Genomic DNA, 16,683 nt, shown 5'->3' on the forward strand with positions numbered 1-16,683 from the left:
CTACAGTAATATTTCTAAAAATTAGATAATATCTTACAAAAAAATGAAAATAAAATTCAATTGCAGTTCTAGATATTTAAATATTGTCCACTTTTTCCAAACATGGATAACCAACCTGTCAAAGTGAGCATCCCATGAACCTCAGGGACTTTGAAGCACCCATTGGCATGTGCTAATTTATTTAATTTAAAAATTGTTGTATTGGTCCCATTAGTATTGTAGCATAGAAAAACTTTTGGACAGAGAAGTGGGAGGACCCGGCAGTTGGGGTTAACTCAGCTGGTTAAACTGGCCATAACTTTTTCAGACTCAGTGTGTGTTCTTCCTAGATCAATAGGGAAAAGCTGTCCACTTATTGATTTGTACTCTGTCTTTTTAAAAGCACAGACAACCTGATGTAACTCAGGCTGAGAGGCTTTATTCTTATTTGTGCATAGATAAATGATACTGTAAATAAAATATCTATAGGTGACATCATGGAGAATAAACTCATTTATTTTCAGTATGCATTATTTCATTGATTATTATTGTATCTCATCACTTATTCAAGATTTTCAGTCGTTGTTTTATGTTGTGTTTTTTATTATTTGACAGGGTAACAAATGTAAATTGATTACATTTGGTCCTCCACAGAGGCCCCAAAGAGTTACCAACATCTGATGTACTAGTGAAAAAGGTGTCCAAATGAAATGAGGCGGGTTTAACCTCAACTAAATCCCACAATGTGATTAAACCCCCCTGTGGGCTCTTAGCTAGAGCATACGAATCGATGGATTAAAGTGATTTTAGCCCGCAGGCAGTGCGAAAAAAACCCATTTTGTTTTGTCACTGCGGCGGAATTGCCCTTTAACACCTCCACCAATAGGAATCGCCCAAGCAGATGTGTTTTAGTATTCAGAATCGCCACCTACCAATCAGCGCCCAGCTTTCTTCTGCCTGGCTCTGCTCGTGCTCACTGGCTGTTTTCCCCCTCCCTCGACGGTACACAGAACTCGACTTCCCACCGTGCAAACTTACGTTGGCAGCCAGCGGCGGAACGTTTTTCGTTCTGTGTTTTTTAAAATACTAAATGGCGTAGACATCCCGGCGTTTACCTCCGCCGATGGACGGATTCTCTACATGTGTGAAAACACCAACGTGTCCGTGTGGATAGAGGAGTTGCAGCTTTTTTGGATCAAGGTTCGCGTGTGTGTGACTGTGTGAGGGTTTTTTTTTTCTTCGGATTTCGGCAGTTTCACGCGCTGGTGAGTGAACACCATTTTTAAAAGATCTGATATGTTTACGACGTGTGTTAGCTACCCACAGACAGGTGAATTAGTCTGTTCACACAAGGTTAAGATTGTTGAATAACGCACCGACAGGCTTTTCTGGCGTTTGTGGCGAGCTGTAGGTGGCCGCTGGTCTGCCACGGTGCGTTTAAGTGAAAGCGGGTCATTCACCTGGTGGCCGCCTGCTTCGGGTGCATATTTTCAGGTAAGCTGCATCACCAGATGTTTGTGGCCGCTGGGCCTAAGCTTTGCAGTCGTGTAATAATCCTGTTTCTGCACGCGCAGACACACGGCGTTGACCGCGGGGGTGTTTTCAGCAATGTGCACCTGGCTCACCACATATGTTGTTGCAAGGCCGCGTTAAAAGGCAGAAATGCTTCGTGATGTTGCAGCTGCACCTTAATGTGAACCTTTAGGACAGTCATTTCACATTTTTGCCACTGAGAGGAAGTTGACATTGCAGCACTGAGACAGCAAGACTGTGTTGTGTAAAAATACAAAATAAAGAGTAGGAAATGAGGAATATCATTCAACAGAGAGGGTTCAATGAAACATTTCCAGTGGTAAAAAAGGAAATATAGGAGTTTTATATAGGAGTTTCCGCCCCCCCATAAGGAACAAGGAAGCTTTAGATTTCTTGACAACCTTTCTGGTCTAAGATGTCAACCATATGTACCTGGACCACCACAAGATATGTGCAGTAGCCAAAAAGGTAGCAGCTATTGATGATGATTCAGGTGCAGTAGAACTTGTAATTCCATTTTGACAAACAATCATTGCAGCTCACACAATAGTACATGAGTGTACTATTGAATGTACTGAGTCTTAAAACTACTTATTTAAGACTCATAAATTCACTGGGTAGCATTGAAGGAAACTGCTTCAAGAACGGACAGGCTGTTGACTGCAATACGTTAACTCTTAAACCCGAGTTCACAGGAAAGGGTTGGACGAGACTTTTTCTTTTGTGTGGAAGTTACTCTTCCCTCATGTGAGCTGTGTTACTGGCTTTGTTTTCTTGCCAGCCACCTCAACTACCACCTACAGACTGACTGTGATTTCAGGTCACGGCTATCTTCTGCTTATTTTAGACTTGTTTGTTGGCTTGTGTCTGATCAGCAGAAACAGTGGCCTTTTCAAGGTCAATCCCCAGATTTATCAGAGTAAGTATCCACTGTTAGTCTTTGCATAATCCACCTCAAAGAAAAAAAATCTGTCTCAGAAACTTCTGCCTCCACTCCAATACAGTTTGGAAGAACAGAATTTTGTGTGTGATGCTTGCAGTATTTAAAAATTAAATGCATAAAATCAACAGCAATATTTCTAGCTAGACACAGTGCCTTGCTTGTTGAACCATTTTCATTGGAACTACTTTATTCCAAGAAGTAGTACCTATGAAAACATTCGACAGCTTGTTCTGGGGATTATCCTGGTTATGATGTTGTTTTGGAATTTTCAAATGCTTGGCTGTTTGTCTTTGTGTTATGTGAAGTAAACTGAATGTGTTTGAGTTTAAGACCGCTGGTTGGACAAAACAAGCAATCTGAGGAAAGCACCGTGGGCTCTAGGAAATTTTAATGGGGAATTTAACACCATGTTCCAACATTTTAGAGAGAAATGATTAATTAAGAAAATAACCAGCTGTCATAAATTGGGTGAAAGGTCCTTTTAAAAAGAGAAAAAAACCCTTGGAGTGAGAAAAAAAACCATCAGCCCTCATCTTAAACCGCTGGCCTAATTCTCTCCTATCTCCAAGTGGCTTAATCTCTGCAGAGAAATGCATTAAAATTACATGTAAAGCTTGTGGATACCACTGGACTTAGCATGGCTTAAGGCAGCACCTAAGTATCCCAGTTGGGCCATGATGTCCTCATTTCCAGCTGTTTCTCCTTTCTGCTTTGATCGTCAGACTGAATTTTACAGAAAACCTCCTCCAGCCCAGAGAGAGGAGTATTCCCCACGTGGCATGCAGATGTCAGGCTCCCTCCTTGTTCAGCCCGAAAAGACGGATACCAAAATACCTCTGAGAAAGAAAGACATGTTCCATATTTGCTTAGAGCTTCATGTCAGAAGTAAAACTGTCAGCAGAGCTGCTGTTTGATTTGATCTTGTGGAGTTTCAGAACTCTAAAGTGTCCATAAAGTAAATCCAATTCTAAAATCATTAGCTCAGGGGCCCCCTCCTTGGAGCCCCCCCCAATAGCTGCATACACCCCCTTGGGGGCACGCCCCTCAGTTTGGGAACCACTGCATTGGCTGTTGAAATCATTGTTCAACTGAATTCACTTCTTTTTGCAAGCTTCTGTTTTTTGGTAGTTTGTTGTGTACTGTGAATAGGAATTACACACTGGCTTTTAACAGTGAAACTGCTTGTGTGCACATTGCAGTAGAGAAATGGGGAAGTTGCAGGGCGGCTGACTTGGTCAGTCGTAATCTGATACTAAATAAACTGCTTTGCGTTTCAGCGTGACAGAAACTGTCAGCGAGAATAAAAGCATGAGGAAGCTGTAATTAGTGGCTTCAGATGCGCTTGCCTGGGAGTGTGTCCACGCTGTGTGCTGTGGTGAACTTTGATATGGCTCTGCAGCCAGTGGCCCCCCAGAGGAAAGGTGCACAATAGCTGCTTTCAGAACAAAAACTGGATGCATTTCAGCATCTCTTAAAATGTGCGCAAATGTCCCTGGCAGACCATCACACCCTGCTGCTTGCTGATAACAGCAGTCATTTATTGGACATGTTAAAATATTATAATTTCTGTTTTTTGGCAGGTTGTAAAATCATGCTCCCAAAAAGGAAAAAAATACTCCGGTACATCAGAAGCGTTATGCACTTGGTTGTAAGCAGTATAAACTGAGTTCTTGCTGGGGTGTCTGACGTGTTCTTCTCATGCTTTAGGTAGGAACAATGGATAAGAGACGTGTCCGGCTAAGGAGTGCGGCAGGCCTGGATCCTGCTCTCTGACACAAAGAGTGAGGAGTCTTCCCAGCCCACACCAGAATATCAGGTCCAAACTTCTTCGCCAAGCCTTCCTTAGCATCACCTCAGCTGTTTCTCTTACAGTCATCTTCATTGTCTGGGCTGTCAGTGTGTAGCTGAGTCTTGAACTGATCTGAAAAGTTCAAATTTGAGAAACCGGTAACGTTCACATCACGGTCAGCCTCCTGAGGTGCTACCTGAATAATATTTTATGAATCTGACTAACAAACACACCCAGCAAACATGAGGAACACCAGATCGAGCCTGCTGCTGGGCTGTGTGCTCCTCTGCTCCGCCTCCCTGCTCTACCTGGGCATGAGCGGGATAGAGTGCCCTCCAAAAAGCCATCGATACCGATGGATGGAGCTCAACTTGGGCTCAGCCAATCAGAGCTTGTCCCTGACTGAACACTTCCCTGAAGACACGCCCCTCATCTTCATCGGCGGTTTTCCCAGGAGCGGCACCACGCTGATGCGCGTCATGCTGGATGCCCACAGTCATGTGCGTTGCGGTGAAGAGACACGAGTGATCCCCCGCCTCTTGGCCATGCGGGCCACCTGGAGCCGCTCGGTGAAGGAGAGGATCCGACTGGACGAGGCCGGCGTCACTGACCAGGTGTTGGACTCGGCCGTACGAGCATTCCTATTGGAGGTGAGCTGGTTGGTCCCAACTGCTGTGTTAAAACAGGCTCAAAACTCTGCATCTGTTAATGTGATGAAGCAGTTGTATACAGTACATGCTGACTTTGCTTGACAAATATGAATATTAAAAATCTTGGTTTTCTGAAAATGAAGAAGGATTGGTTTGAATGTAACAGCTTAGACATTTTGTGTTGTTATATTCACTGTTTCCACGTGTGTGTCTCAGGTGATCGTTGGCCACGGCGAGCCTGCACCTCGCCTTTGCAACAAGGACCCGTTTGCCTTGAAGTCTCTCTCATATCTTGCACGGATCTTCCCGAAAGCCAAATTCATTCTCATGCTACGTGACGGACGGGCAGCCGTCCACTCCATGATATCACGCAAGGTACGCTGGGTTTGGGTTGGGTTGGTTCTGATAGTCTGATGTGACAGACCATCAGGCTTATATTCCCAAACCACTTGATAAGTTTGGACCAAGTGCCACGCTGTGAACATAAATGAATTTCCCACTGTTTCTTATCTCTCCGCCTCCGTTCACAGGTGACCATCTCTGGCTTCGACCTCACCAGCTACAGGGACTGTCTGACCAAGTGGAGCAGCGCGGTGGAGACCATGTTCAGCCAGTGCCAGGCGGCCGGGGAGGGCCGATGTCTGCCAGTCCGCTACGAGCAGCTCGTTTTACACACACAGGAGGAAATGAGGAAGTTGCTTCACTTCCTAGATCTGCAGTGGGACCCGTCAGTGTTGCACCACGAAGAGCTGATTGGAAAGGCTGGTGGCGTGTCTCTGTCCAAGTGAGTAACTGAAACGTGTGTATGTGTGTATGTGTGTGCGTCAAGCTTCCTCTTCATTGCCTCGCTTATAGTTTCAGTCTGATGTGTTGAGATTTTCAGATCTCTGTATTGGTGCGTGTTTTCTTGAAGGGCAAGTTTTTCAGATGTGTGTAGAAACACTTCTGTTGTGGTGCTCACACACCAGTATGATTATCAGTGGCTAAAGATAAATCATTTAATGAGCTGAGATTCTCTTAAATTCCCAAACCTGTTTTTTTTTAGGGAGCTCAGTCAATATGTAGATTTTTATTTGTCATTATTGTTCCTCCTGTGAATTACTTCCTTTTCTGGATGTGAGGAGCAGGTATATTTTAGGATAAAAAGCGTCAGGCTGCGATTCTCACATCTCGCTCATCTCTCTTTCTCTCAGTCATCTAAACACGTTCGCGACCAGGCTTTGCTTACATAATGAGTGTAAAAAAAATGTATATAAAAACCTTATATAACATAATATATACAGCAAGTGCTCAAGACCTCTTGTTTTAATGTTTTACTGTTCTGAATGTAAAGATGAAGACGCTTACCTCTGATTTAAATTCTGGCCAGCATGTTCTTCAAAGATTAATTATTTTCTTGCTCTTTGCTGTCAATCATGAGACAGGATATGAGTGTAAGAGAGGCAGCACAGGTAATTTAAAACTCTTATTGATTGATCTAAAATAAAGAAATTCTATTTTAACTTTTCCATATGAGAGTTCGGAGTGCAGGGTCAGGGGGATCTCGGGAGTTTAGGTCTTATTTAGTGATGTACTGCTCAACTTACTTTCCTTTCTCTGTCTAAAAGCAACCAATTCTAAGAAGCAGACATTAAAAGTCAAAATAAATTGCAACACAGGTTAAATCAGCTTTAGATTTGAGTATAACACAAGTCAGATGTTTTAAGTCCAGTGGACCAACCAGATGTGTTTGATCGCAGTTTTCATCTGAAGCAGCCAAACCGTTAAAAGGTCAAATAAAGCTTCCAGACTTCCCTTCGTAGATGTTGACTCTGTGTTGCTCCACTTATTTGTCATGATTCAAGTCGAGCATCTCTTTGCAGGGCAGAAACTCAGGGGATTTGTTAGGGAATCTGGCTGCTTCCTACCCCAAAACCTAAACCTGATGTGAATATGAAGGAATTAGGCCACGTTCTGAGGGGAATTAGCACCCATGTTTTGATTAGTTATGCAACAGTTGGCACAATATTAGTCACACGAATGTTTTATAACCTCCACAGAAATTAAATTCTCACAAAATGTGGCATGTGTGTTTCTGAATCATGTGCTTACCGGCTTACACGCGATTATTTATTTAGTTATTTAGGATGGACGGGTTGATAAGCACGGAAGATTCAAACTGCTTAAATTAAAACAAAAGAAATAAAGTAAAAAAAACAATACACACATCTTAAACTTAAACCATTTAATGAATTGTCACTGTAAATGCATGCAAAAAATGAAATTAATATAACAGTAGCAGAGTTTGTATTAAAGTATTTTGATGCACATTTTAGAAACATTAGAAAATGTTCAGTGAAAATTGCCTAAATTTGAGTTAAGTTATTCAGTTTCACAAAAAAAGGTTTTACGCGCACTTGTGGTCTTTGTGTTTCTTTTTAAAAAAAAGAGTCAATGTGCTTAATGGAAGTTAGAAAAACTTAGAAGAAGAAGCAGCAGCTGTCGGTGTCTTCCTGGATATTCCCTTGCAGATGGCCAAGATGACCAATTTTTCTTCTTCTTTTTTGAGGTTTATTAGCAGCTGGCAAACAACTGGTGTTGTCTCTGATTGCACTTCCTGTACTCTGTCGGTTACAGCCAGGCCTAACGTAGCTTTTATCACCAAACAGTGAAGCTGTGCCTCGTAACCAAGATTTTTCAGTGAAAAGACACATAATTTACACCTGCATTCATATTTAGGCAATGAACCCTTAACTGTTCAAACTCAAGCACTGAACTGACCTCGTGTTTGACTCTGTGTGCGCAGGGTTGAACGCTCCACAGATCAGGTGATGAAGCCGGTTAACACAGACGCCCTCTCCAAGTGGGTTGGAAACATTCCCCCTGACGTAATGAGCGACATGGCTGAAATTGCACCCATGCTTGCTCGCCTGGGCTACGACCCCCACGCCAACCCGCCCGACTACACAAGACCAGAGTCCGTGGTGTCTCCGTTCAACTACTCACAGGTGAGGTTACCTGACTTGGAGGGAAAAAAAGCCATCATAAGCTCACACTGACAGCCCAAACCCCAGTATATATGTTTTACATCTTCACATTTGGTGAGCTGGAACCTGTGACAATTAACTTAAATGTTCGGCTGTTTGGTTCAGACCTACAGATTTTCACCTGACAGTACAGCAAGCAAAGGTCTTTTTTGTTTTGTCAATAGCTTTGCAAATGAGTGCTGGTTGAAAATGAAGAGAAGAGTTAAAAGCTGCTAATGTGCTGCAGTCCTGCTACATAGGTTTTAAAAATGCAAATGTTACTTTTAAAACTTTCATTTTTCCACCTAGGTTTTTTGTATTATTATTATTTTCTAAATATTTGAATTCCATTTTTTTCAGTCAACGTAAAGGTTGACTTTACAGGATGATACAGGATGAGGCCATGTCAGACTGGAGGTATATCCAGGTTGCTTCTACTTTGTCTTGTGTCTTTGTTTACTGTGATACAGAGCAGTTGACCGTTTGCAATGAAAATCGTTTTCTTAGATTTGTGTCAGGAGAGCTTTTCTTCAACTTCCTAAATATTGTCTTTATTCTCAGTATTCTCTGTTGGTGAAAACACAAACAGCTCAAGTTGACCAATCACAGCTCTTGCAGTCCCTGCGTGGTATCTCCATCGATACGTAAATCCAGCTCTAATCAGTCTCAAAACATTTCCCGGTCACCCCTACTGAGCTCCAGTCAGGCTGATAACTTGACTGATTTACAGTCAAACTCTCTAAACTTCCTCTCTCAGCTTTGTTAATATTTCCTGTCTTAAGTGAACATTTTGTCTTTTCTTTCCTCAGAGTTTGAAAGCATCAGAGGCTCCACACCCCAGCTAAAGGAAAGAAGGGAAGAATGCCGTAAAACCCGGCTTATCCACAATATGGATGCACCTTGAATACTGGACTTCCAATTCAGCGGTTATTACACCTCACTGGAAAGTTTTTAAAAGTGTTTCATGTGTATTTTTTTAATTGTTTCTAAGACTTTTGTGTGGTGTTAATGTCTGTACATGGGCAGAGTTTTTAAAATGTGGACTCATCGAGGCTGTTTGGGGTTGATATCTCGGCTCTGAAATCGCATGTGGACTACCTGATCAAAAACGTTAGCTGCTCCTCACATGTGCTTCACGGTGAACCAAGTACCAGTATTATACTGCATTTTGACACGTCCCCTCACGTTCTACCTGTAAGTATTTCAACATGTCCGTAAGTTATGATTCACCACAAATGTGAATGTGTCTTCAGACGGATCTTTCACTAAGAGTTCAGTCAGTGTTCAGGAAGCATAATGACTGTATATTTTTGAAGACGTATGTTTATTTTCTTAATAAATTATTTTGGTGTTGACCATTCATTCAGGAATGTAAAGTTGTTTACTCTGAATTGAGGCTTTGTAATTGTTGTATATTGTCGAACACAAATAAAATGAGTCTAAATGTCACCTTTTTATGATAATGTTCAGTTATTTTGTTAATTCAGTTACACCATCCATGTTTGCCTGCCAGCTGAGCTACAGCGCCCTCTAGTGGTGCAAACACAGAACACAAAATGACCTGGTGAGACAAAAAGCTACATGTCCAAAGTCAAACTTCCCTTCCTTGTTTCAAAAGAAAACCCTGAGATGGATGCATCATCCCTACACAGTGAAGGTTGGACACTTAAAATTGACATTCAGAAAGAAGCTCCATGGAGCCACATGGTTAGTAGATCCATCAACCAAACAGAGAACAGAAATTCCTAGAATAGGACAACACAAATAATTCCTGCGGCATAGTTTTTGTTTCAAATGATTTAAATAAATTAAAAAACGGAATAATGCCTTTTTTTCTAATTAATCATGGAGTTAAAATGACTTTTGTCCTCTATGTTGTATATTGAGCCACTAGCACCAGGGCAGCCTGCGGTACCTGCTGGTCCCTGGATGTGAACGTGGCAGGCACCATGTTTTGTTCTTCTGTTACGGGGTTGGGGGCGTGAAGCCACACCCCCTGGCTTCTGGGCAGGGTGTGGTGGACTGGTGTGGGCGAAGTCTCCGAGCTGCACCTGATCATGTACAGGAAACACCTGGAAAACTGAGAGACGCAAACAGGAGGTGGTGGAGGCAGCAAAGTGAGCATGTGACAAAGTCCTGCTTTCATTTCTCTTCTCTTTTGTGCCTCTTTGTCTAATCTCTCTCCAGTCTGTGGTCTAGAGCTTTTAGAACTGGAACGTTTATGTGTCATTGATTAACAGTACTGAATGTAAAATGATAAAAACATATTTACAGAGAGATTGCAAAATCAAAAATGAACCAGATTTTTCATGAGGTCAACCAATTTTCAACGAATTGCTGACTCCTGGCAAAGGCACACGTTAACTTTTAGTTTACCCACCACATTAATGTTTTTGGTTTGGAGAAAATGTTAGAGTTTACAGGGAGTGGCTGTTACCTGGTTGTTGAGCAGCACATAGATGACAGGATTGAGGACGGTGCTGGTCTTTGCCAGCAGCGAGGGGACAACAGTGGCGGCAGGAGACACCATGCCGAGCCGTCCAAAGGAAGCCAGCATCGCTACAACACCATATGGCACCCAGCACAACAGGTAGCCCGTCACCATGGAGACCACCATTAAAAGGACACGGCCTTCCCTCTGCTCAGCTGAGGACCGGTTGATCCCGCTGACCTGCAGAGACACACATACACACACACACACCGGTGGAGGTTTTGAATGGCCGAGCTAGATGTCAAACAGAGGTCAATGGTTACATGTGCTGTGTACTCACCTGCCTGGCCACCGCTCGCAGAGCCAGCAGGATCCTCCCGTAGCAGAACATCATGACCAGCAGCGGCAACAGCAGGCAGAAGATGAACAAAGAGCTGACGTAGGAGCGAGCTGCGACCGAGCGCTGCTGCCACTGGACCGAGCAGGTGGTGCCGGGACCCTCCGGCCCGTAGCTGCTCCATCACACACAACACATGCTGTGATTTCATATCTTTTATATTCAGAATTTTTAAGTTCTGTGTCATGACATGTTTCATAGCTCCCTGTTGCTCTTTGCCTAGCACAGTAAAAATAGTACAGACCCAATTTCTTTAGCTTATTTGTTCATAAGAAAGGATCTTATCTAAAGAAAATCCCAAATTCTTTGTGGTTCAATATAATTTAGTTCAGTGGTTGTCCATCTCAAGCAAGAGTTTTTTGTGCACAAGCTTTTAAATAAATGGATAACCCAGCATTTTACTTTTACACAATGTAAAAAAAGTTAGGCACATTTCTGATTATCATTTGCATTAATTAAACAAATAATTAATTCACTCACAGATCATGAAGTTAAAGTACAGGCAGACCATTTGCAGCTGGTCAAACACTGCAGTTATTTTTATTTAGACTCACCTCTTATTCATGTTAAGCAAATAAACCAGCACATACTGCCCTCCCACTTTTCAACATCAACAGTCTGGATAAGTAAATAAATGTACACCTAATGAGAAGAAGTGACGGATTAATATCACCTGCTCCAGCCCAGCAGCGGAGGCACAGTCCAGACCAGCGAGTAGAGCCAGGAGGCAGCGACGGCGAGCCCGGCCCTGCGGTACTGAGAGGAGTTCGGCTGGGTGCTGTGGAGCACCACCACATAGCGCTCAAAGGACAGCAGAGAGAGAGACACCAGAGAGACGATACCTGACGGAGGGGGGGGGGGAGAGAGAGAGGGAGAAGGAGAGAGAGAGAGAGAGAGAGAGAGAGAGAGAGAGAGAGAACATAACAAAGTAAAGCAAACTGAGCCAATCATCGTAGACTGTTTCTATGACAGGAAGTGTACGTCTACATCTGTTAAAAAATATGTATTGTTCAGCTTAATGACTGCTTTCAGTTGTGATACACTTTGGTACAACAATGAATGACTCTGCACTTGACTTGATTTGATTTTGAATGCAGGGCTCTTATTTGTGATGGAGGATTTTTACATGGTTGCCAGTTAAGCAAAAGATCTCAGTCCATCCTGTACAACTGACCCTCCCCTCCTGGAAACCCTAAATGGGACACTTCCCACATTTATTGGCCAATCGCTCAAACACAAATTTAATAGAAAATATTCATAACATTTGAATCTTTATCTAGAGCTACATCTGCATCAGGATAAAAGCTCAGATACGATGAAGGGATACACGTGCCATGTTTTCTTACATTTAAGAGAGTAATATATTTATTGTGATGCTGTTTGTTGACTTTTAGTCTTTTTATGTGTTGTATAGGGATGATTGTAGCAACCTAACACACCTATAAGTGCCTTTTTTATCCTTATAAAACAACAACAATACTCAACTCACCAGTCGAGTGTCTTGCTCCTGAAAGGACCCCAATTCTTAAAATTTCAGTCCCACAATTTTTCCACATTGTCTCTAGGGACCAGAATCTAATGAACAATCAAAACATCTGATGCTGTTCTCCCTGACAGTAAAAACAAGTGGGCCTATTTGCTGATCCATTAATTATATAAAGTAGCCTGATTAAGTAGCCCCACCACATTAAAATAGGGTAATGTACAAATTAATGCATTAATAATTAACTCTAACAAAATGGGCTGATATCACATTATTCTCAACTGAACTGCCTAATGAATAGGCTGTATTTTGACGCATAGGCAATTCTTTTGTACTTTTACTTGAAGAATTTGAATGCAGTAACAACCAGAGTATTTGTTCTTCTGGCACAAACTCTTAACTGAGATCAAACAACCAGCGGCCATTCATCACTCACCGAATAGCGCGTTGGAGAAGCCGTACCACCGGCACCCGTAGGTCCCGGTCAGCCACCTGCCGCGCACGCTGGCCGCGAAGCTGAGGGGCGTCCCGAAGATGCAGACGAGCATGTCGCTGGCGCTGATGTTGATTAGCAGCAGGTTCACGGGAGTCTGCAGCCGCGGGAAGCGCGAGAACACCAGGAGCGCGAGGAAGTTACCGATGAAGCCCAGGACCAGGATGAACCCGAGGACCACGGCCACCGCGGTGTGACCTGCCCGGCTGAGCGCGCCGGCGGCGGGGTCGACCACGGAGCTGTGCCCGGTGCTGAGGTTGTTGCTATGCTGCAGGGGGATCACCATGGCAACCTGTTATCACTGTAAGATGACTGAAGTCAGAGACAGTTAAGAGAGATTAACGGGTTTTGTTATTTATAATTTAATATGAATGACATACACGACCAAAAGACGCTTAAATAGGAGGAGGAGGAGGAGGAGGAGGAAGCGGGTGGGGAAGATACACTTCTCTTTCTCCCACACACTTGAAACAGACCTGCCTCGACTGCGTTCTCACGTCAATGAGTCCATGTTAAGTCTTTACTTAAAAGTAACACAGTTTTAAACTGAAATACAAACCTGATCACTTTGCAACAACCTAAACTATTACGAGTGGAGTCAACTCAGCAAAGAAAGAAGCCACCGGTGGATAAAAAGAAAAGTGAAAGAGAAAAATATGCCAAAACGTTTAAAGAGAACAAACACTGTTACCTGCATCTGATCACAAACAAAGACCAGATCCATCAAAGATCCAAACGCTGACGTTTCTCCATAGATGACCATCAGCCTGTGAGAAACGTGTCTTTATATGCTGGTCTGTAATCAGTCTTTATTCTAGAGCAGATTGGGGACCTAAATAACTGAGCCAACATATCAATAATACAAGCTGTGACTCGGAGGATGAGCCGAGAAGACAAGACTAGCCTGTGTTTTTCACCCTGTTTGCTTTGGTTTCATTTCAAATTAAATCTAGCTGGATTAGTCTTCTGCTCTTGTATTTATTTATATATATATTTTGTATTTAAATCATCATCGTGACACCAAAACTTTCCAGTAATTTAAGCTGCTCTCTAAAACTTGGGGTATGATAATGCATTTAAATTAATTTTTCAAGATAAACAAAAGTGAACCATTAATCACGTCCTGCTTTGCACTGTCTTGCAGAACATTTCTCTGCAGCTGTGACACGATAAAGCACATCAAAACCCATTAAAATCTGATTTTGGTGAGAATAAAGTTGTCCTAAAGTTGCTGATTCGATTATTGTGGTTTGACAATACAACGCAGTATGAGCCAGTGCAGCAGTGCTAAAGTTCAATCTGAGCAGTAAATTGCGTAATTGAGCACAAGCTTTACGTCTTCATGAATAACCGCAGGGCCATTTGATTGCGTTCTTACGTGCATTTGGTCCAGGCTGAAATATCTCAACAACTACTGGACAGATTGCCGAGAAACTGTCTGAAGACATTCACGATGACCAGAGGACGAATCCTGCTGACTTTGGCGATCCTCTCACTTTTCCTCTAGAACCACCAACACGTCTAAATGTCCATTTGAATGTTTTATGACTTGTAACACTGACATACGGCTAAGATGGTGCTGTTTGATGCTCCCTCCATTGTCTATCTTCAGTAATGCACGGGGCTTCCTTTCCTAATACTTGTTACTTGGCACACAAACATTATGGAAAACCTGCATGTCATGTACACAGCCCACGTGTACTGAACACAAAGCTGGACGTGGGCAGTGCGGGACCTCACGTTTATCACCTCTTGGATTCCATATGTCAGCCCTTCGAGAAGTCAATACAACACACGATTACTCATACCTTCAATTTCCTGGGTTAGTAGGGAAAGAAAAGGGCCAGAAGAGCATCACGTGCGGCCACCTACACACCTATTGTCTCGGAGAGGAACTGCGTCACCATGTTCGTCTGCCGCGATTATCAGACACACAGTTAATGTTGAAAGTTGATGGAAGTATTTTATATTATTATAGTATGCATGATTTAATGTGGAGAATTTTTTTTAATGAATTCTTGTTTGTCACACTGAAGTGACTGTGACTTTATGTGATCAGTTAACATTCAAATTTTTAATGCAAAAGTACGGGAATTCAAATAAACCTGAAGTACTTAAAGTAAAGGTGCTCATTATGCTGAGAAGCTCGACAATTTCCACCCAGGGATCAATTATGTCAGATCCTAATCAATAATAAAAAGCGAAGACTGAGAAACCTTTGCTGTCCAGTTGTCATGGGACTGTGTTTATTTATATAAAGAGTATAACTTTAGGTTTAGAAGAAGCAAATGTGGCTGAATTCGTTTTATATTTGAGTTTGTTTGCACGCAGGAGGAAGAAGCTGGTGGGTTTGGAAACCACAAACTCACAGTGATGAGAGAAAAGGAAAGAGAGGAAGGATGGATAATGAGAGAAGAGGGGTGGAGGATGATGGGGGATTTAGATGTTGGGAAGGGGAGGGATGGAAGGGGAGAGGGGTTAGAAAGACAAAAAAGATATTATACCTCTCTTCTTTCTCTCTCTCTCCTTCCCTCTTTTCTCTCTTTCCTCATTTTCTCTCATTTCCATCTTCAGTCTCTCCTGTTCCTTCTTCTCTTCTTCTTTTCTCTCCTTCTTCTGCCTTTACCCTCCTTTCCTCCTTTTTCACCTCGGCCTTCTCTTTATCAGATTTCAAGGCGAGCCCCTGAAAAGACAACACAGAATTCAGCATTTTCTCTCTCCCAAAAGGTGACATCAAGTTTTTATTATTCAAATCAAAATGATCTGCTGACATGGCGTACCTGAGGCTCAACATTTTCCTGGGTCAGGAGCTGCATGTCCTCCTCCATCTTGCTCGCCTTGTTGAGCCACTTTTCCTCCTCCCCCCAGGTCTGTTTCTGCAGCTCCCGCATTTTCTTTGCCAGATTGTCTTGTACTGACGGGGCACCGTTGTTAAATCTCTCATGGCTGCCAAATTTTCCTTGACCAGTTCCATAATTTCCTAGTGTTGGATCACCGGGCTCTGTAACTGCTCACAGTTTTGCTGCAGAGTTTCCAGCTTGGCGATTAACTCGGCGTGTCCGGGAATTCGGCGCCTCACCCGCTCTGCGTTGATCTGTATCACAGCTATGCCAAAGGAGAGTTTCAGCTCACTGACGTGGTCAGACAGTGCCCTGCAGAGTATTTTGAACTTGATGTCATCCTTGTCTTCAGCAAGCAGAATTCCATCTCTTTTTCTTTCATTTCACTTTCCATCTGTTTGAGCTGAGAGCCAGACTGTTTTTGACAGGCTCTTGCAAACTCCAAGGCCTCCAGAAAGCTTTCAGCGGAGATTGTGGCTACAAACAGAGCTGACACCAAACTGTTCCTCTCATCCTGCAGATATTTTTTTTCTTGCTCTCAGCTGAGCTCCTGGTTGACTGTCTTCTCCCTCAAAGCAGCATTTTTCTGCAGTCATTTCCTTGTTGTCTTATTGCAGGGCTTGCAAGAGTCTGCTGGGAGGACACTGGCAGCACTGAAAGACACAAATATACATCAATCCCATCATACACCACAGGTATCTTAACTTTGGATAGAACGGGAGGCTTTCACCTTTATTGGTTTTTCTTTTCATCTAATGTGAAAGAGTCTTGCAAATCCAATTTCCTCATTCAGTACTTCAGACAAAACACTGAGTTTCAATGCTTTCCTTAAATGCAGTTACTTAACAGCAAATGGAAACATAGTATCCACAAAAACATATGAACTGCAATCTGTTATACCTTGTGGAAACTAAAAACAAAATATAAAACAACTAAATCACTTCACTAACCATCCACTGTGGAAGTCTGACTTAAGACCTGCATGCTGCTGTCCACAACTCTTATGTATATCATATGATACCAGAATATAGGGAAAAGAAATGGCAATTCAGTCTGAATGTGAGGCTACAAATCAAAATTCACCAGTTCTTGAACATTAAACACTTTTACTAAAGCTTTAGAAAAATTATTTTGCTTAGA

The 16,683-nt window shown here is 42.6% G+C and overlaps 2 protein-coding genes across 14 annotated transcripts; one reads left to right on the plus strand and one right to left on the minus strand.

Moving 5' to 3' along the window:
• Positions 1–948: 948 nt before the first annotated feature.
• On the plus strand, positions 949–9,348 carry LOC124070602 (protein-tyrosine sulfotransferase 1-like). 3 transcript variants are annotated; one of them, XM_046410624.1, is made up of 7 exons: positions 949–1,244; positions 1,362–1,473; positions 4,163–4,894; positions 5,111–5,269; positions 5,425–5,678; positions 7,680–7,881; positions 8,709–9,348. In XM_046410624.1, exons 3-7 carry the CDS (start codon positions 4,487–4,489, stop codon positions 8,742–8,744), a joined length of 1,059 nt encoding a protein of 352 aa, XP_046266580.1. In that variant the 5' UTR covers positions 949–1,244; positions 1,362–1,473; positions 4,163–4,486; the 3' UTR covers positions 8,745–9,348. The 3 variants fall into 3 exon arrangements, with proteins under 3 accessions (XP_046266580.1, XP_046266581.1, XP_046266579.1); XM_046410625.1 differs by having other exon boundaries at positions 1,391–1,473; XM_046410623.1 differs by lacking the exon at positions 1,362–1,473.
• A 334-nt stretch (positions 9,349–9,682) lies between these two features.
• Positions 9,683–14,642, minus strand: LOC124070601 (pinopsin-like). Of its 11 annotated transcripts, none has more exons than XM_046410619.1 (7): positions 14,580–14,642; positions 13,395–13,470; positions 12,647–13,015; positions 11,401–11,569; positions 10,671–10,842; positions 10,337–10,570; positions 9,683–9,979 (listed from the first exon to the last, which is right to left on the minus strand). In XM_046410619.1, exons 3-7 carry the CDS (start codon positions 12,987–12,989, stop codon positions 9,770–9,772), a joined length of 1,128 nt encoding a protein of 375 aa, XP_046266575.1. In that variant the 5' UTR covers positions 12,990–13,015; positions 13,395–13,470; positions 14,580–14,642; the 3' UTR covers positions 9,683–9,769. The 11 variants fall into 11 exon arrangements, with proteins under 11 accessions (XP_046266575.1, XP_046266569.1, XP_046266570.1 ...); XM_046410613.1 differs by having other exon boundaries at positions 12,647–12,971; positions 14,512–14,634; XM_046410614.1 differs by having other exon boundaries at positions 12,647–12,971; positions 14,580–14,596.
• Positions 14,643–16,683: the final 2,041 nt, after the last annotated feature.

Source organism: Scatophagus argus, chromosome 14 (assembly GCF_020382885.2).
Source record: "Scatophagus argus isolate fScaArg1 chromosome 14, fScaArg1.pri, whole genome shotgun sequence".
NCBI classification, from domain to species: domain Eukaryota; kingdom Metazoa; phylum Chordata; class Actinopteri; family Scatophagidae; genus Scatophagus; species Scatophagus argus.